This window comes from Diplotaxodon limnothrissa, linkage group LG1 (genome assembly GCF_057381915.1).
Source record: "Diplotaxodon limnothrissa isolate DT_005_m linkage group LG1, D_limnothrissa_male_GT1.1, whole genome shotgun sequence".
NCBI classification, from domain to species: Eukaryota; Metazoa; Chordata; class Actinopteri; order Cichliformes; family Cichlidae; genus Diplotaxodon; species Diplotaxodon limnothrissa.
In genome coordinates, this window is record NC_140596.1 from 8,260,935 (window position 1) to 8,276,862 (window position 15,928).

The 15,928-nt window shown below is 38.9% G+C and overlaps 1 protein-coding gene across 1 annotated transcript in view; it reads left to right on the forward strand.

The window, feature by feature from the left end:
* Positions 1-261: 261 nt before the first annotated feature.
* The window catches only part of LOC146639364 (collagen and calcium-binding EGF domain-containing protein 1-like), a 37,746-nt gene continuing 22,079 nt past the window's right edge, over positions 262-15,928 (forward strand). Inside the window, exons 1-2 of the mRNA XM_085352068.1 lie at positions 262-617; positions 2,385-2,465. Coding sequence (XP_085208194.1) covers positions 505-617; positions 2,385-2,465 — 194 coding nt within the window. The 5' untranslated portion in view covers positions 262-504. The remainder of the gene's footprint in view (positions 618-2,384; positions 2,466-15,928) is intronic.

Here is a 15,928-nt window from a genome sequence, read left to right on the forward strand (position 1 = left end):
AAAAAGTCTTTACAACGCCACGGGTGCTTGACTTTCTTCCAAGGAATGTATTTATCAAATACAGCGGTAAAGCCTGGGGGTCATTTAGGTTCATGTATGCTGTTTAGCCAATTTATTGTTTTATCATTATTATGTTTAACGTCATCACCACCAATGGGGAGTAAGGTTGTATACTTAGTTGCGTTAAGTCGCTTCTTTGGAGGCTGGAATGTAAATCCAGGGGGGATTAGTGAGAACACAGTGAGCTGTAAACCCTTCAGTAGCTCTCCAAGAGGTCTTTGCCTTAGTGCGTAAAGTTGGGAAGGGGGCTTCGGACGCACTGCGCAGCACTTATTATCCTACAGGCTCCATGTGCGTCTCCTCTGCGGGATACTTGACAGGGATTTGTGATATTTTGATGGCACTACCCGCGCGGGTCACTGACAGATGAAAACAGTGGCGTTTGGCGGATGTTAAGGCGTTTTCACTCGAGAAGATCATTTGTCCCGGAGCGCAAAAAGGGACATGGGTCAGCTTTATGGTGCGACTCTTTTACCATTTTGCGTTTTCTGTGTCGTTTTCCTCTGGGAATCTGGTGCCAGCTCCATCAGGACGACGCTTGCAATGGACACCTCAGGGTAAGTCTCAGAGATATTAGTTGTGGGTCACATATAAGCAATATTGTTTATTGTTAATGAACGGCAGTGTGATGATGAAACTATGTCTGCTGCGCTCATAATTACGAGAAGTTGTATTATGTGCGTTTCTATCTTGAAGTATAAAAAGTTTCAAAAGTAGCACAAATTTCTGCACGAAAATGTTTGACTTATCGTTTATTTATGCTTTACGGTGGTTTTATGAATTAATGTGAGATTGGAGCTCTGCAAGTTTCTTGGCAGCTACCACTCCACTCATTACATTTGTTTGGCATTCAATTAAACCTCAAAACAGTTATTTCATTGTCAGATTAGCATACGGTGCCAGAAATCATAACAGAGTTTAGTCTACGTTTTATGGGTTTCTGCTCTTTGCGACATGCTCTGTGAGCAGCCTGTCACGGAGACCCCTGGATGAACCGCTGCAGCGCGTCTAATCTAATGTGATGCTCAAGGAAATGCAAAAAGCAAAGGGAAAGTCCAAATGGTTGAAATCGGTTGCGGTGAGGAGAGCCAAATGTTGCTTGTGCTCAGACATAATATGACAGATGCTGTTAAGATGCCCGGAGAGAGTAGGTCAGGAGGTGAGGAGTCAATGGGAATGGAGCACATGCTCCTAATATTCTGTAGAAGACAAGAGGAAACCACTAAACCGCAAAGCAACAGGTTAAACACGGGGTAATTAACCAGAGTTTCGTTTGTCCAAGCACATGAAAACATGGGCATTGCATCTTCAGATTTATGTTTCCAGGGTATGTGTGTTCATCGGATTCTATTACGGAGAAATGAAAATTACCGCTGTGATTGATGCCCTTCTTGCTCGAGCACATTACTACCTCTGGTAGTGTTAGTAGTGGCTGTGCACACAGGAAATATGACTGTATTGATATATTAGTCTGTTTCTTTGGCTGTTAAGTTTTTATGAAAATGTCAGAGTAGTTATTTGGGATTATGTTTCTAAATTAACAATATTCTCTGGGATTCTTCTGTTATGTCTTATGATATTGAAAACTGACAGAAAAATGTTACCAGACAGTCAAAGTGTTGTAAGCAATATCACAAATATCAAATAAATAGTTGCCTGTAATAGTCTAGCAATATCCAAACTGTATGATTTATCCATTGTAAATCTGGCCACTCTAAACCTTTCTTGGTCAACACCAAGTTCACCAAAACCTTTTCAGTAAAATTTGTATTCATTTAGTTTAGAGTTTACGTTAACAATATAATTGTATTATCAAGTAAGTGCAAGTCAAAAGACATTAAGTATCTTGTTTATTTGATTAAAACACTGCAAAATTTATACTTTAATTTACAAAAATATAAAACAAATAAAAGCATAAACTTATCCAGGTGGAGAAACTGCAACTGTAAAGAACAGAAGATTTTTCATATATACTTTTAAAAGTGAATCAGGGTAAACCCTCAAATATCAATTCAAAAACTGAAATCTAAATTTTTAAAAATCAGTTGGGCTCCAATAATGCCATGCATTTGCATACATGCAGACTAGATTCACACCGGTCTTTTATGTAACTGTACTTTCAAATAATAGCTTGGATTCCCTGTGGTATCAAACTTTGAATATGGGGGAATTCCATGCTAAACTGTAACATCCCCCTTTTCAAATCCAACCTTGGATCTCTTTTTGCTTGTACTTCCCCACACCATGTTTTATTACTATGTAGCTTAACACTGCTGGAAAACAGTGCCAATCAATCATATTTCCTTTTTCCTTTTTTTGCTTAGAATGGAGTGTCCTGATAATAAAATCTTGACGGTGGAATATCCCTGCATTAGGGCCGATGGGAAGAATGGCACTTGCTTCAGGTAAGCTGTGCAGCTGTCACTCAGATCATACATATGGATTTTCCTTGGACCCCCGAGGGCCTAAAATCTTGGCCACTAAGTGTGACAACAGTCAGTTACTCTATATCATACATTTATATCTATTGTTTTCCCTAGAAGAGTGACAGGAAATGATGAGTGCCTGTTAATCCTTGTAGGGCGAATTGAACATGAATTATTCTGAGGTTATGGAACAGTTTCTGCAACCACTAAACCACTCTGCTGTGTCATTTCCACAAATCCACATAGTTTATCCCCTTTTGGAAACTCTACATATCCACTTGGGAGTGAAAAATAAAAAAATTCCCAAGGGTCATTACATAGAGATTAAATGACGATCCTCGGTGAAGATAAACGTGTCAGATAACCTTTCAGAGCATTCTTTTTTTTTTTTTAACTTGTGTTGTTGATTCTCTTTGATAACTACTAGAGAATGTATAATTTCAGTGTTTAGCAACACTAATGTTGTTTTCCCTGAAGTTTCCATCAGCACGGAGATGATTTCCACTCTCCTGGCCCTGTGACAATAAAACAGAACTTGAGTTTGGGTCCAAAGCTAAAACATTTCGGGAAAGAATCCCCCTTCCCCTGGGAGTAAGGCCTGTATTTTAACCTAAAAAGTAGAAGCAGTCTGTGAAGTGATTAGCTATTTTTATTATACTATACATAGAGAAGGACAAAAACCTCTTTAATTAACAACACCAAATTTGGTTGAGCTATTGAATCAGCATTTAATAAAGGCAGTTTTTATGTAATATGTACAAAGTCAAGTAAAGTTGAACAAAGATTAGAGGGATATAGTGTGGAGCAATCCTCTAAAGTTATGAAATATTACCTGAAGTAACTGGCCCCTCTCTCGTGCTTTTTCTTTATTACTCATAATCTCCAGAAAATGACATTGTATTCTGTGTGTTTTGAAACAAAGGTTATGCAGACATTATGGTACTTTATAAGACTTTCACCTCCTGATACATCACACACAACATGAAAAAGTTAACATGGATCACTAATGCTGACACCGAGATAAGTTTTGTCTGAAGCCAAACTTTGGCTGAGGTTTGCTTGTTGGTGTAAGAATATCTTTTAATAAATGAGGCACCAGGTCTGGTGTGAGGCCAGACCATGTGATCTGTTTGCTTTCAAGGTTAGACTGTAACAGGCTCTGTGTCTTGTTTAATTTCTGGCTCTATGAGAGATCTGTGGTGCTGGAGGAGGTGGATTAGATGAGGTTGTATTTTCCTTGCCATGCTTTTCTTTGTTCTCTGTTCAGCACAGACCTGGATCAAAAAGATTTCACAGATGACTTCAGGGGGAAACCAGATTGGTTCATTGTGTATATAATATATGACGTTCAATTCTGTTTTAGCGTAGGCTGTATGTTGTCCAGACATAACTGATGAGTGCCACACCACGTATTCATCTGTATTAAAAGAGGTACTTCATGAGACTCGCATATTTGGTTTTCATCGTCCGTCATAGATTTATCAATCTTCTGGATTTTATCCAGCACATTTCTCTAGACAATTACTGTTAGTTACTGCTGCTCTGTGTGTCAGACTTATCCATGGGCAACATCAATTTTAGTGCAACTGGCTTTTACTCTCTCTTATTTTTTGTCACCATCTACTGGACTTGACCAGTCAAGCTTGCAGTGGCTAGTATTGTGATGAATGAACATGTTCTAAAAGGCTTAAGGTCAAAGAACTGCAGTGTATCCCTCTTGTATTGATAACATGCATTAGAGCCAGATTTATTCCCTAAAAGGGATAAATGGAGCAGATAAAGTGGCAACTTCCATTGTGTGAGGTCTTGTTTGGCTCAGTCACTCATGAATCCTGTTGTTTTATTGCTTTTTATATTATTTTACACATGTGAGCAACATCAGGAGGAACCTGCATTGAATTAGCATGTGCTATAGCCAAAGTGGTATATCTGGGCAGATAATACAGAACATGCACTTTTTTATATATCTAAGTTAGCAAATGTGCAATTGTTACAAGATAAGAATAAATCATTTGATCAACTAAAATATTTCAGCATGCTGATGAAGAGCTACACACATGACATCTTAATTGGCCATCACTATAATAAGGAAGACAATTACAAATAATTTGGAGCATTTAAACCTAACTGTCTAAATTATCCTGGGTATTTTTAGTTATGGGCATGCTCAATGACAATGCAGTTTGGGAAGTCACAGTGTTATTTCGTTGTTGCTTTATTTTACAGCTTTATGGTATTGCAGTAGTTAGTACTACCTCCTCGCAGCATTAAGGTCCTGGGTTTGAATCTGCTGGATGACTGGGGCCCTTCTGTGTGGAGTTTAAAGGTCTCTGTTATATTAACTGGTGATTTAAAATTGGTCCTATGTGTGCATATATTTTAATTTATCTCTCTCTGTTTACTCAGCCATAGACTGGCAACCTATTAATTGGGATAGAGATAAGCTTTTGGAAAATTGGCCTTTTGATGATGGGGCATAAACTCTATATGCAGGGTGGATACAGCCACTCTTTAATTATATTCTTCAATGGTCAGCAAGGGGCAGCCCCTCTGGTTGCAAAAATGCTTGGTCGTATAGAATCCTAGGAAAATCATTCTATTGTATCTATCTGCTCTTCCATTAATCCATCCATCCATCTTGTTAATTCAATTAGGGTTGTTTAGAAACTGGAGTCTTGTTCAGCAGTCACAAGCCAAAAGGCAGGACACACCCCTGTAATCCACAAAAGTTGATTCTGTTCATGTGGACGTAATGTTTTCAGTGGGAGAAACATTTTGTCAATCCAGTGACTTCTTCAGTCTCAGCTGACTGCAGGTTTCCCCAACTTATAAACAGTGTATTTGCACAATAACGGAAAAAGGCACCACTGGCAAACAATGGGTTGTGAGGTCAGTTTCATAACCATTAATATGCAAATTATTAAGACCATTGATCAACAACCACTGACAAAGACCATTGATCAATGTCAACTGATCAATGGTCAATTGTCATTGATCAATGGTCACCTGGAGCTTTCTTTAGGTGCCTTCCCAGCTTTGACAAATGTCCAGCTGGGATAACCGCAACAAGAGTCAAAACTTGAATACTGATGTGTATGCGCAGGTTTACGGTACACATTTTACAACTTTTAAACGTCCCCAATTACTCATGGAAATCTCTCAGTCTAAGAAGGCTACTCTGCCACTTACCATCTCCTGCTTGGTGAACTTGATGTGTTGTCCACCGAGTTAATGTGATCAGTGAGTTGTGTTACGTCCTCACATTTGATTTTCACCCAGGTGTCATCGACATTCCTGAACCACTGACTTGGTGGTGTTCCAGGGTAGGATAACAGAGTCCTGTTTTCCACTTCTTGCATGTACACGTTGGCCACAACGGGTGAAACTGGGGAACCCATGGCAGACCCATCGGCCTGCATTACTGACCATTGTATGTGAAATATGTAGAATGAAGACACAGTTCCAAAAGCAAACACACTTGGTCAATGCTGAGAGTGGTCCTGTTGCTGAGATTAGAGTTATCTTGTAATCTCTTACGAATTACCACCACTGCTTCAGTGACTGGAACACAAGTGAAGAGAGATGTAACATCCTCCATAATAACATCTCTTACCTTCTCAACAAAACCAGGGTGTTCTTGATGTGGTGTTTATAGCTACCTACCAACGGGTTGAGGATCAAAGCCAGAAACTTTGAGATGCTATAGGTGATTGAATTGATCATACAGACAATTGGTCTTAAAGGTACACCCTGTTTATGTATCTTTGGTAAACTATACAGACTTGGCGTAGCTTTCCCTGGGTTAATAGCATTTTCTTGTTCTGACTACTTCAGACAATATATCACCCTCTTCCGGTAACCACTACCTGGGTCTCATTTCACAGGGTCATGAGTATTTTTGTCACTGAGCAGTGACAAAATTGTTTCATGATAGTCTTTCTGGTTAAGCAAAACCATGCATCTGCCCTAGTCTTCCAGAAGGATGATACATGTTGGAATGTTGGGCGATGTCAAATCACTGATTAATCTAATATGTGAGACAAAACGTAGGTTCCATCCACAATCTTACAGCATTTTGTCATAGCCTTGAGTGAGAAAGCCTACACTATTCTGAGGCGACAATGCTGACTCCCTCTCTTTACAAAGACCTCCGTAGAATACCAAATGCAATTCTGCTGAAAATAGTTTGTATTATAACCTCACATGACCTCTGTACATGTAAAGAAACCCACAGATTGACAGGCCTGCCATGCTGAGTTGTCGTGGCTAAGCCATAAGTGGACAATTGAAGTCTTTCAATTGTATGTGACCCACACCGGGTCAGTTTGACAGTCTAATCTCAACCCGCAGCATTGCAGTGTCCAGACAGGCTGTACATTTTCCAGGAATTTCTGGTTCTCAGGGATTGTATTTCTTTACCTGGCACTGGTCTCTCATATTCAAATAATCTGGGAATATGTGCTATTTCTATAGCTTTTATTGAAGAAGACATGTTAGGCGTTTGGAAAAATTCACACCTTCCAAAGAAAATGAGCTTAGTTGCTGTGAAAACAGCAAAGGAAATTATGGAACTTAAATCATGGTTGCTCTTACCACGAGCTGTTTCACTTTTATGAAAAGGATCTTTTAATGTTTGACAGTCATATTTCACAAATATTGGACATTCGCTTATGAATCTGGTATTGCATTCATTAAATAAATACAAATTAGTCCAAACTGTTGTCAGCACAATGAAGCTCTGACTCACCATGTTTTGCAAGTGGTTGCTGTCAATGTTTATTTCGCTGATTATCTCAGCTTTGGTGTTGCCTTCCTCTGCTGTATTCCATCTGCCTTAATGTTAGTTGAATGCCTGAAATGTAAATGACATGTCTCGGTCTCAGGGGGGATTCCTGGTGTTGTGCAGAACTAAACTCACCATCTAAACAAAGACCGCATGTCCCCTCGCCACTGTGGCTTTCACAGCAATGAAGATGAATCAGCTCAATTTCTGCATTTCTATTGTTCTACCCACTTTGTGTTCTTATTCTGTCTTCACTGGTGGTCAAATTTCAGCCTGGCCAAGCCAAATGTACATGATTTGTACCCTGTTTCTGAGTGAGTGTGAGTGCCAGTTTGCATGTTTATACATGAGAATGTATGAATTGTCTCTGTATTGTCTGTGTTGGCAGTTACTGCAGGTTTATGATGATGGGAGTTAATTTTCTGCCCTCGTGCTTTAAGCGCTCTCAGCTGTGGAGTCAGATGGAAGACTGATGTGCTCCACTAAACTATAAACAAATTTTTTCACATGATTGACATTTTCTAGTTTAAATACCCTGCAGGGCTCATTACTGCAGTAGATAACACCCATAACATCATGCTACAGTATGCAAGTAGGGGATGGTGATAAATGTTAGGGAGACATGGTTGATCCTAATTGTTTCCATACTTTATGCTACTTTTGTTGTTACAATGATCCATCCCTCCCAACGGGATCATTATAGTTTTTTATTCCATCATATCCGAGAAGTTCTTAAGCGGTATTCATCTTTGGGATTAATTTACAGACTGTAGGATAACATAATGTTTTTTTCAAGTATAGAGAGGATGTGGACATTTCCTTTGCAATTGGTGGCTGTGGCTAGGTAGAGTGAGTTCTCCTTCATTTGGAGGGTCATTGGTTCAGTCTCCAGCTGCGCCAGTCTGCATGTCAAAGTTTTGGGTAAGAACCACAAATTTTATCTAAAACATCCACTGATGTCTGTGAGAATAGAATAAAAGCAGTGTGTGAAAGTGCTCAGTAAGACATAAAATAGCATGATAAACGTAGTACTTTTACCAGATTTCTGTGTTCTATGAGGCTTAAAAGTTCAACCCATAACAAACTTTTTGTCTATTTCATTTGTTGTAGTGTGAGTTCAGGAAATCAGGAAATCAGGTGCAGAGAAGTTTGCCTTCAGTTAAATACACTGGAACAAGATGACTTAGCATTGCTAATAATTAGAACTATTATTATTACTATCCACTGAAGCAAAGTGTACAGCTAGCTAAGACAACAGCTCAGCCAAAAGCGTCACATCGTCATAAGCATGAAACTCTCTTCACAACTCTATGCACATTTCTTGTAGAAAGAATATTTGATTCTGGGTTTTACTATTGCACTGAAAACAGCATGTTCTGTCACCATCAGTAAAATTACTACTATATTTAGAGAGAATTACTGAATTCAGTGGCTATTGAAGAAAGAACTGCAGCTTTACATATTATTTTATTTGACAACATTAGAAAGTTGTAGCCATATGTGGGAGGAATTTCTAAAGTCAGTAAATGCTGTGCAGTTGACTGCATTTGCAATCATTCCCTGACTTTGGTTCCAGGAATATCTCAGGTCTGAGTCACAAAGTCCTTGGTCATGTTGGCTGAATTTTTCCCTCTAAAGCTTCTTTGCGGGGGTTTCTGATATCACTACGATCTTGAGCCTTTCCACACATTTTTTCCTTCACCTTCACTATTCGTCTTTTCTATTTGTCTGAAAATCGTCCATAGAGGAAATTCTTCACTCGCGGTCCTCACTTCAAGTCAGCATGGAGGATCTAAAAGCAGGCCAGAATATTACTGGCAAATGTATGTTCTAACGTTAACCCCTGTATAAATGACCTGTTAACTGTATTTAATATGATGTTTGCCTATGATTAGGCTAGAAGTGAAGGAACACACATGCTGAAGCGCTCCACTGGTCAAAGGTATAATACAAGCTTTAACATTATGAGGTTTAGTTTAATTCATCCTTAAATTTCTACCCACAACTGCTTCCTTCAATAATCCTGCTGTTTCGCCTCTGTGATTGCATGCCGACTGCAGTACCTGGCATTCAAATGCATTTCATATCAGATGAAAGCTGTATGCAGTTTCCAAAAAGCAGTTTTGGCCAGAGTTTCTCTTTTGATTTTAAACAATACATTTCTGTGCAGAAAATCCATTTTATTAAGGAAAGAATGATCCGTCCCAGTTTGGTTTTAACTACACAGTGATGTGGCTCTAAAGTCAATTTGATAGCAGGTTATTTCAGTTCGTTGGTTCAGACTAAAATATCCCCGTAACTGTTGATTTGATTACCATGAAACTGAGCACTGCTTGGGTAACACCCTCTGCCATGTACCTGACTGTTCATCTTGTGCCACCAGCCAGTCAACGTTTTCAGCCATGTAGAGGAATATTTAAACATCTCCTAGAAAGATTGGTGCACATGCCATTTATGTTTCCCAGATGATTCCCGTTCTTGTAATCATATTCCGTAGCAGACATGTAGTCCTGTCACGAAATACTTGAAGAGTGGATAGCAGTGGTTTTAAAGGTCATGCCACAGTGTATGTATATTTATAGCACAATTAGAACATCCTGCTAAACAAAAGTTCAGCATGTTTCTTTTACTTTCTATATCTTTTGGTCAGAACAGATGAGGTGAAAATATTTACATGTATGGAAACTTTCAAAGTGCTCAGTAAGAGGCATAGATTCCTTCCCAAGCACCAAGTCCAAACACAACCCCCTCCACCCACAGCCGCCCTATGTGTCACCCAGAAACATTTAAAGTGTTCATTTCTGGGACCCGACGGAGTCTGACTCACCTCCATGCCTGGACTCCATCTCCATCTCCACTCTCCAGCTTCCCTCTTTCTAGTTGAGCTCTGCTTTGCTCTGGGGAGACACAAGCCAGGCCTCCGTCTAGTAGCCTCAGTATTAATGCTGGGGTAGAGGTCAGGTCAAATGTAATAAACAACAAGTTTTTTACATGTTAGATGCTGGTTTGAAGAGAAGGTGATTACACAGCTTTGACAGTTTTTGTGCTAACCAGATATGTTAGTGTTGTGTTAGTGTTGAGAAATTGGTCCCGTCTTTGTCCTTGTCAAAAATGATAACGGCTGATCTCTTTAGGGAAAAAGAACTAAGTGTGACAGGAAACACTTTAGTCGCTCTTGATTTGACCCAGCAGCCTTTGCTTGTGTCCTGATAATTTCACCTCTTAGGACCTTTGTGTCCTGGGAAAGGGTAAGATGAGGCCACAAGGGAACGTCTCTGGTGTCACGGTCCCGCTGAGTGAGGAGTGCGTGTAAAGTTTCAGCAGTAAAAACTGAACTAACACTTATTTCCGGGTGAATGACTCCCTAACTTCAAAGTTCATATAGACCAAATCATTCAATGTCTAACTGACTGACCAATTTGTTGACTGACTGATTGACATGCTGAGGTGATTGATTAACTCATTGAGAGGCTGATAGATTGTGATGATGGTTATCCTTGTGTGTCTCTGTGTGTGAGCTTTGCTCTGTGACACCTTGTGTTATGTCAGGGTCTTAAACTCTCTCTCTTCTCCTTTGGATTTATTGCATTAGATTTGGCTTTTGCCTCAGCTCTGAATCCTAAAGGGACTCTTCACATTCTTAGATACTTAGTGATATTAAATGGGGTAGCTTGAAGGCTTAGTTGGAATAAAATGTATATTTAAAAAGTACTGAAATCACTAGTTGTTAAAAAAAAAAAATCAACAGCAAAACACAAACAACGGAAATGAGTCATCAAGCAAATTTTGAAATGGCACTCACGACATGAGAACTAATATAATTTGGCATGCTACTACTGGCATTCACCCAACATGCATTCATCAATTTAAATAACTTAGATAAGTTATATAACAGCCTCTGCGTGCATGTTTCTTTGATAGCAAGTTGACATTTTGCACAAAGAAAACTCCAGAAACTTGGGAAAGAGCAGTAAAAAGAACAAGAAGAGACTCATGATCCCTCCAAACTGTTTTTCCTGCCCAGTTTTGGCTTGATGCTATGCCAAGTGTTCAAGAAACCATCGATTCAAGAAACGTCCATTATGTAGTTTTCACTTTTTTTCAGCCTTGGAGTTTAGAAAGAGATTTCTTTGTTTATGTAAGGAAGGCTAATGCAGTGATATGCAATATTTTACCCAGATTTTGCCCATATTTAACAAATTAATTTTGACATAAATTGTAGCTTATGTAATTATGATAAAATCTGGAGAAAAACACAATTTTGCAGTAGTCGTTATAAAACAACCATTTGCATTTCGTGCTGGTCCATAAGCAACCAGTATATCCCTTATTAATGCAAATGTATAACTAAAAAGAAACAAAAACATGCACAGCAGGGAGAGCTAAAGAAAGGTGCCAAGATGACAAAAAAAGAAAGAAAAGTAAAGGAGGTGTTGTGTGACTTTGGAAAGAGAGGCATCTTTTTGATCCATATGGAAGAAAGCTGCGCACTGGCAGTTGGAGCGTTCGCCTCAGTGGGGGATTCGCCTGTAAAGGTCTATAAAAAGATCAGAAAGTGGAAATCAGAGCATGCAGGCAGGTTGTGCTGTGTGTTTTTCCTTTCTCTCCTGTAGCTGGCTTCCCACCTAGATGACTACATGTGGTGGAGTGCTGAGTGAGGCTCTGCTGACGGGTCGCTCTGGGTGAATGAGATGTTCCCTTAGGAGGACATCACCTCTGCTCCGCTCACATCCACATGACATTCACTCTCATTTCAAACTCTTTTCTTTCATTCATCACACTCTGAATCCATTACTGTCACTTGAACTTTTTCTATTTTTTATCTACTCCTCATGTTATCCCTTGACACATCCATCCATTCTGGCCCGTCATGCTTTGTTTTTTTCTTTCAACCTTCCTGTGTCCTTCCTCCCTAACATTTTATCATACTGTCTCCTGTTTCCTTTTATCACATTTATCACATATTTTCTCAGTTTCTACTTCCTCTCTAAGGGTCCTTACCCCTTCTATCTATCCACTATCCCTCCATTCCCAACTTTTCAGTTTCCCTTATTGGATCAGAAGCATCAGAAACGTTAGAGATTTCAGATACCACAAAGGTTTTTGTAGTCTTGCAAATCTGGGGGCATTATGTAAATATGTGGGGGAGAGAGATAACAAATTGGGACCCCTGTTAACACTAAGCAGTATACATGTCATATATGTTCTGACTTGTCACTATTTTTTAATAACATCAGTCATCCAGGTTGTGGTGATGAAGCATACTCATGGAGAGCACGCAAGCTGATTTGTGTTGAATGTAGAGGGAACTTAACAAGATGTCAGACTGAGGAAAACAGGGACACCGACATGTTAAAACAGAAATGAGACAGAGGGAAGTCTAGATGAAGGAACTGGGGGATGCGAAGAAAAGAAATCAAGACATAAACCAAAACACAAGATTGCATAATGAAAGTCATCACCAGAATACCTATAAAGTAAGAACAGGAATCAAAGACTCACTGAAATCATGATGAAGTTTTCTAGAATTATTTACTAGAATAAAGAAACCAAAAGCAAATATGTAATCCAGCAAACATAAAAATCAAATTGAACTTTAGATTTTCAATAAAGCATAAACCAGCATTAAAATATATTAACTTAGAATGTGAAGCTCAAATAGACAGAAAACTCTTAGGACATGATAGTGAGACCGCATGTGTTTTTCCATGCATTTATTTTTGGACACATTTTTAATTTACGCATTTTCAAAAACCTGAGTAACAGTTCATTCATCATTAAAGGCAAAGAAAGGTGGAAAAAGTCATGGAATATGGCAACAAACAGCATAACCTGAGTAGCATGTAAACTTATACATGAAACAGATGTGACGTTTGTAATCAGTATAAGTTGCACAGCTGTTTTATTTAATTATATAGTTGTTCTTATTCGACTCCTTTAAAATGATTCAATAGCACTTGACAATAGAACGGGCACAACTAACTCTTTATCTTGATGGAGCTAATTCTTGATATTTTATTCATGTATAACTGAATAAAAAGAACATTGAATTGGCATTTTCACATTTGTGTTTAATTTAGTGTATTTCTGTTCAGTTACGCCAGAGTCCACTTTGTACCTAAGGCCTGAAACGCATCTAAATACAATTTAGCCATAAATGTGCTTTATGTTTACTTGGACAGGGTATTGTTTTTTGCATTTGTTTTACTTCCTCTAGACATATAAATCAGACATATACATTTGGCAAGCCTTCAGCTATTGTCTGTGGACAGCACCTCTCAGGTCTTCCAGTGAAACCGGTACATTTCCAGGTGCAAGATAATAAAAACCTAAAACATCTTCAGAGATTGAGATTGCATTTTGGCAATGCAGTGTTTGTCATGCTCCAGCCTTCTCAGACATGATTGGTTAGAACTAAAAGACATGTTTAAAAGTTTTAACCTTTCTTTTCTATAATTTCCTGCAGTGGCGACGATAGCACGTGTAAAACAAATGTGGCGATGAAGAAAAAAACAGGCAAGACGCATCAGCTGTGCATGGTTGTAAAGAAAGCTGCTCTCTGTAGCAGGTGATGAGAAGCAGGAGTGTTCACATGTGTGGGCATACCCATATGTTTTCTCTCTTCTGAGTGCTACATTATGATGTGTGTGGCTTGTATCTAAAGACCTACAAGGAACTGCATGCAGTGGTTCCCTCTGCTTACAAGCCATAAAACAAGCTATAAAAACACCAATGTTGCTAAAAAAAAAAAAAAAAAGAAAGAAAGAAAAAAAGAAAAAGAAAAGAAACTCAGTGTTTCTCAGTTGAGTTGAAATGTGCCATTTTTGAGGCAACTAAGGGAGTTTCATCCTTTCTCCAAAGGATTCCCTAAAGACCTTATTGAAACTGATTGCTATATTTATTTTCTGTTTTCATGATGAATGTGCTGTTTGTACATGCTTTAATCATCAATCACAGAATAACTTATATTTCACCAGCAGGCCCGGTAGGCTTGTCTTTTAGTGACAGAATTAATACAAAAATTGGAAAAACAGTAAACAGTGAAATTAGGTGCTAAAATCCGTCATGTCAAACAGCAGGAAACCCCCTGACTGAAGAATGGAAGGAGGTGATTTAATTTCACTCTAAAACAGGTACAGTAATAAGGAACATATGCATCCCTCTGTGTGTGTGTGTCGTGTGTTTGAACAAACTGTAGCAGTATGTGCACGTGTGCTTCGTAGATCTCTGGATTGAATATCACTACATTTGATACTTTTATGTGAGTAGCTGCCTTTGAATGATTGTGTGTACAGGTGCCCATAAATGAGATCATCCTTTATGCTGGTGAGTGTGTGTCCATAAGGGTAAATGTTGTCTTAGTTTGTACATAGATGTATAGTTTCAATGAGTGGGACAAAATGAGCTAAACCGTAAACATATGTGTGCACATATTTGATACCTACAGAGTATATGTGTGATTTCTGGGGATTTTTATACTGAAAGAAAGGTACTGACAGCTCAGCGCAGTCCACATCACACATTAGATAAGGTCAAATTTACCCTCAAGCTCTTAATATCTCAGAGAAACTCTCATCAAGTGGAAAAAAATAGTGGACTGAATTCGATCCTCTTAGAGGTTGTTTGCATTGCATCCAGGAGTCCGCAGAGGCAACCTATTCAAACTCTCACTCACTTTTCTCCCTTTGGCGTTTTCTGTCTGTGTACTTTGGATTACGATCAACAAACCCCAAGCTGAGGGAACATTAACCTGTTCATTTTTCTCACACTTGGAGTCGGCAAATAATTTTTTTCTATGAAGCTGTATACCTATACCTATGTTTCATTACAATGAGAAACACCTTTTGTCAGAAAAAAAACCTTTTATGATTCTTCAAAGTTATGCTTCCTGTGTTTAATGGAGGCATACTTGTCTTTGGAAGGCTTTAGACCAGAGTTGGACCTCCCCAAAAACTCCACTAATCATATTCCATCTTTTTCTGATTAGCGCACACCTGAACGGCCCTCTGGACAAGCACAATGGCTGTTTTTTGGCAAACAATCTGCTCTAGATTAGCTCTGTTCTGCCCTTTTATGGTCACCCTGTCACTATTAATACCTCAACAAAACAAATCACCAGCCAATTGATAACAGACCGGAACGACATTGTTGTTGTGGTATTGTCTGAATTCGACAAGCCCAGCTGTGTGCATGTGCCTGTGTGCATGAAACGTGTATTGTGTAGCAAAAAATTAATATAGGGAATGTTGGGGGTGTGGAATTCAACAACTGGGGAGCTGCAGATAAAAACAGTGATAAATCTTGCAATGCTTTCAAAGTTTTCCAAGATCAACGAAGTCGTGAGGCCATTTAGAAGATCTGGAAGAACTATTTGGTTTTATCAGTTCATTACTTTTCTCTTGTGAGATTTTTAGTAAAAGGTCCTCCTTAAGAAGCAGCTTTTTCCTGTCTGGCATGTAAACTCAACCAGACACATCATTATGAGGGGTTTGTCGTTAGGTTGACCTCAATGTTTAGCTGCTCCCTCACCCTTATCTCGCACTTAGCCATTCCTCTTTGGTCCCTGGTTGCCCTTCTCTCAGAATGCCCACCACTCTTTCTTACACTTATTTTCATCTCAGTGGTTTCCTTCCATAAATATGTTAAAATAAATAGTATC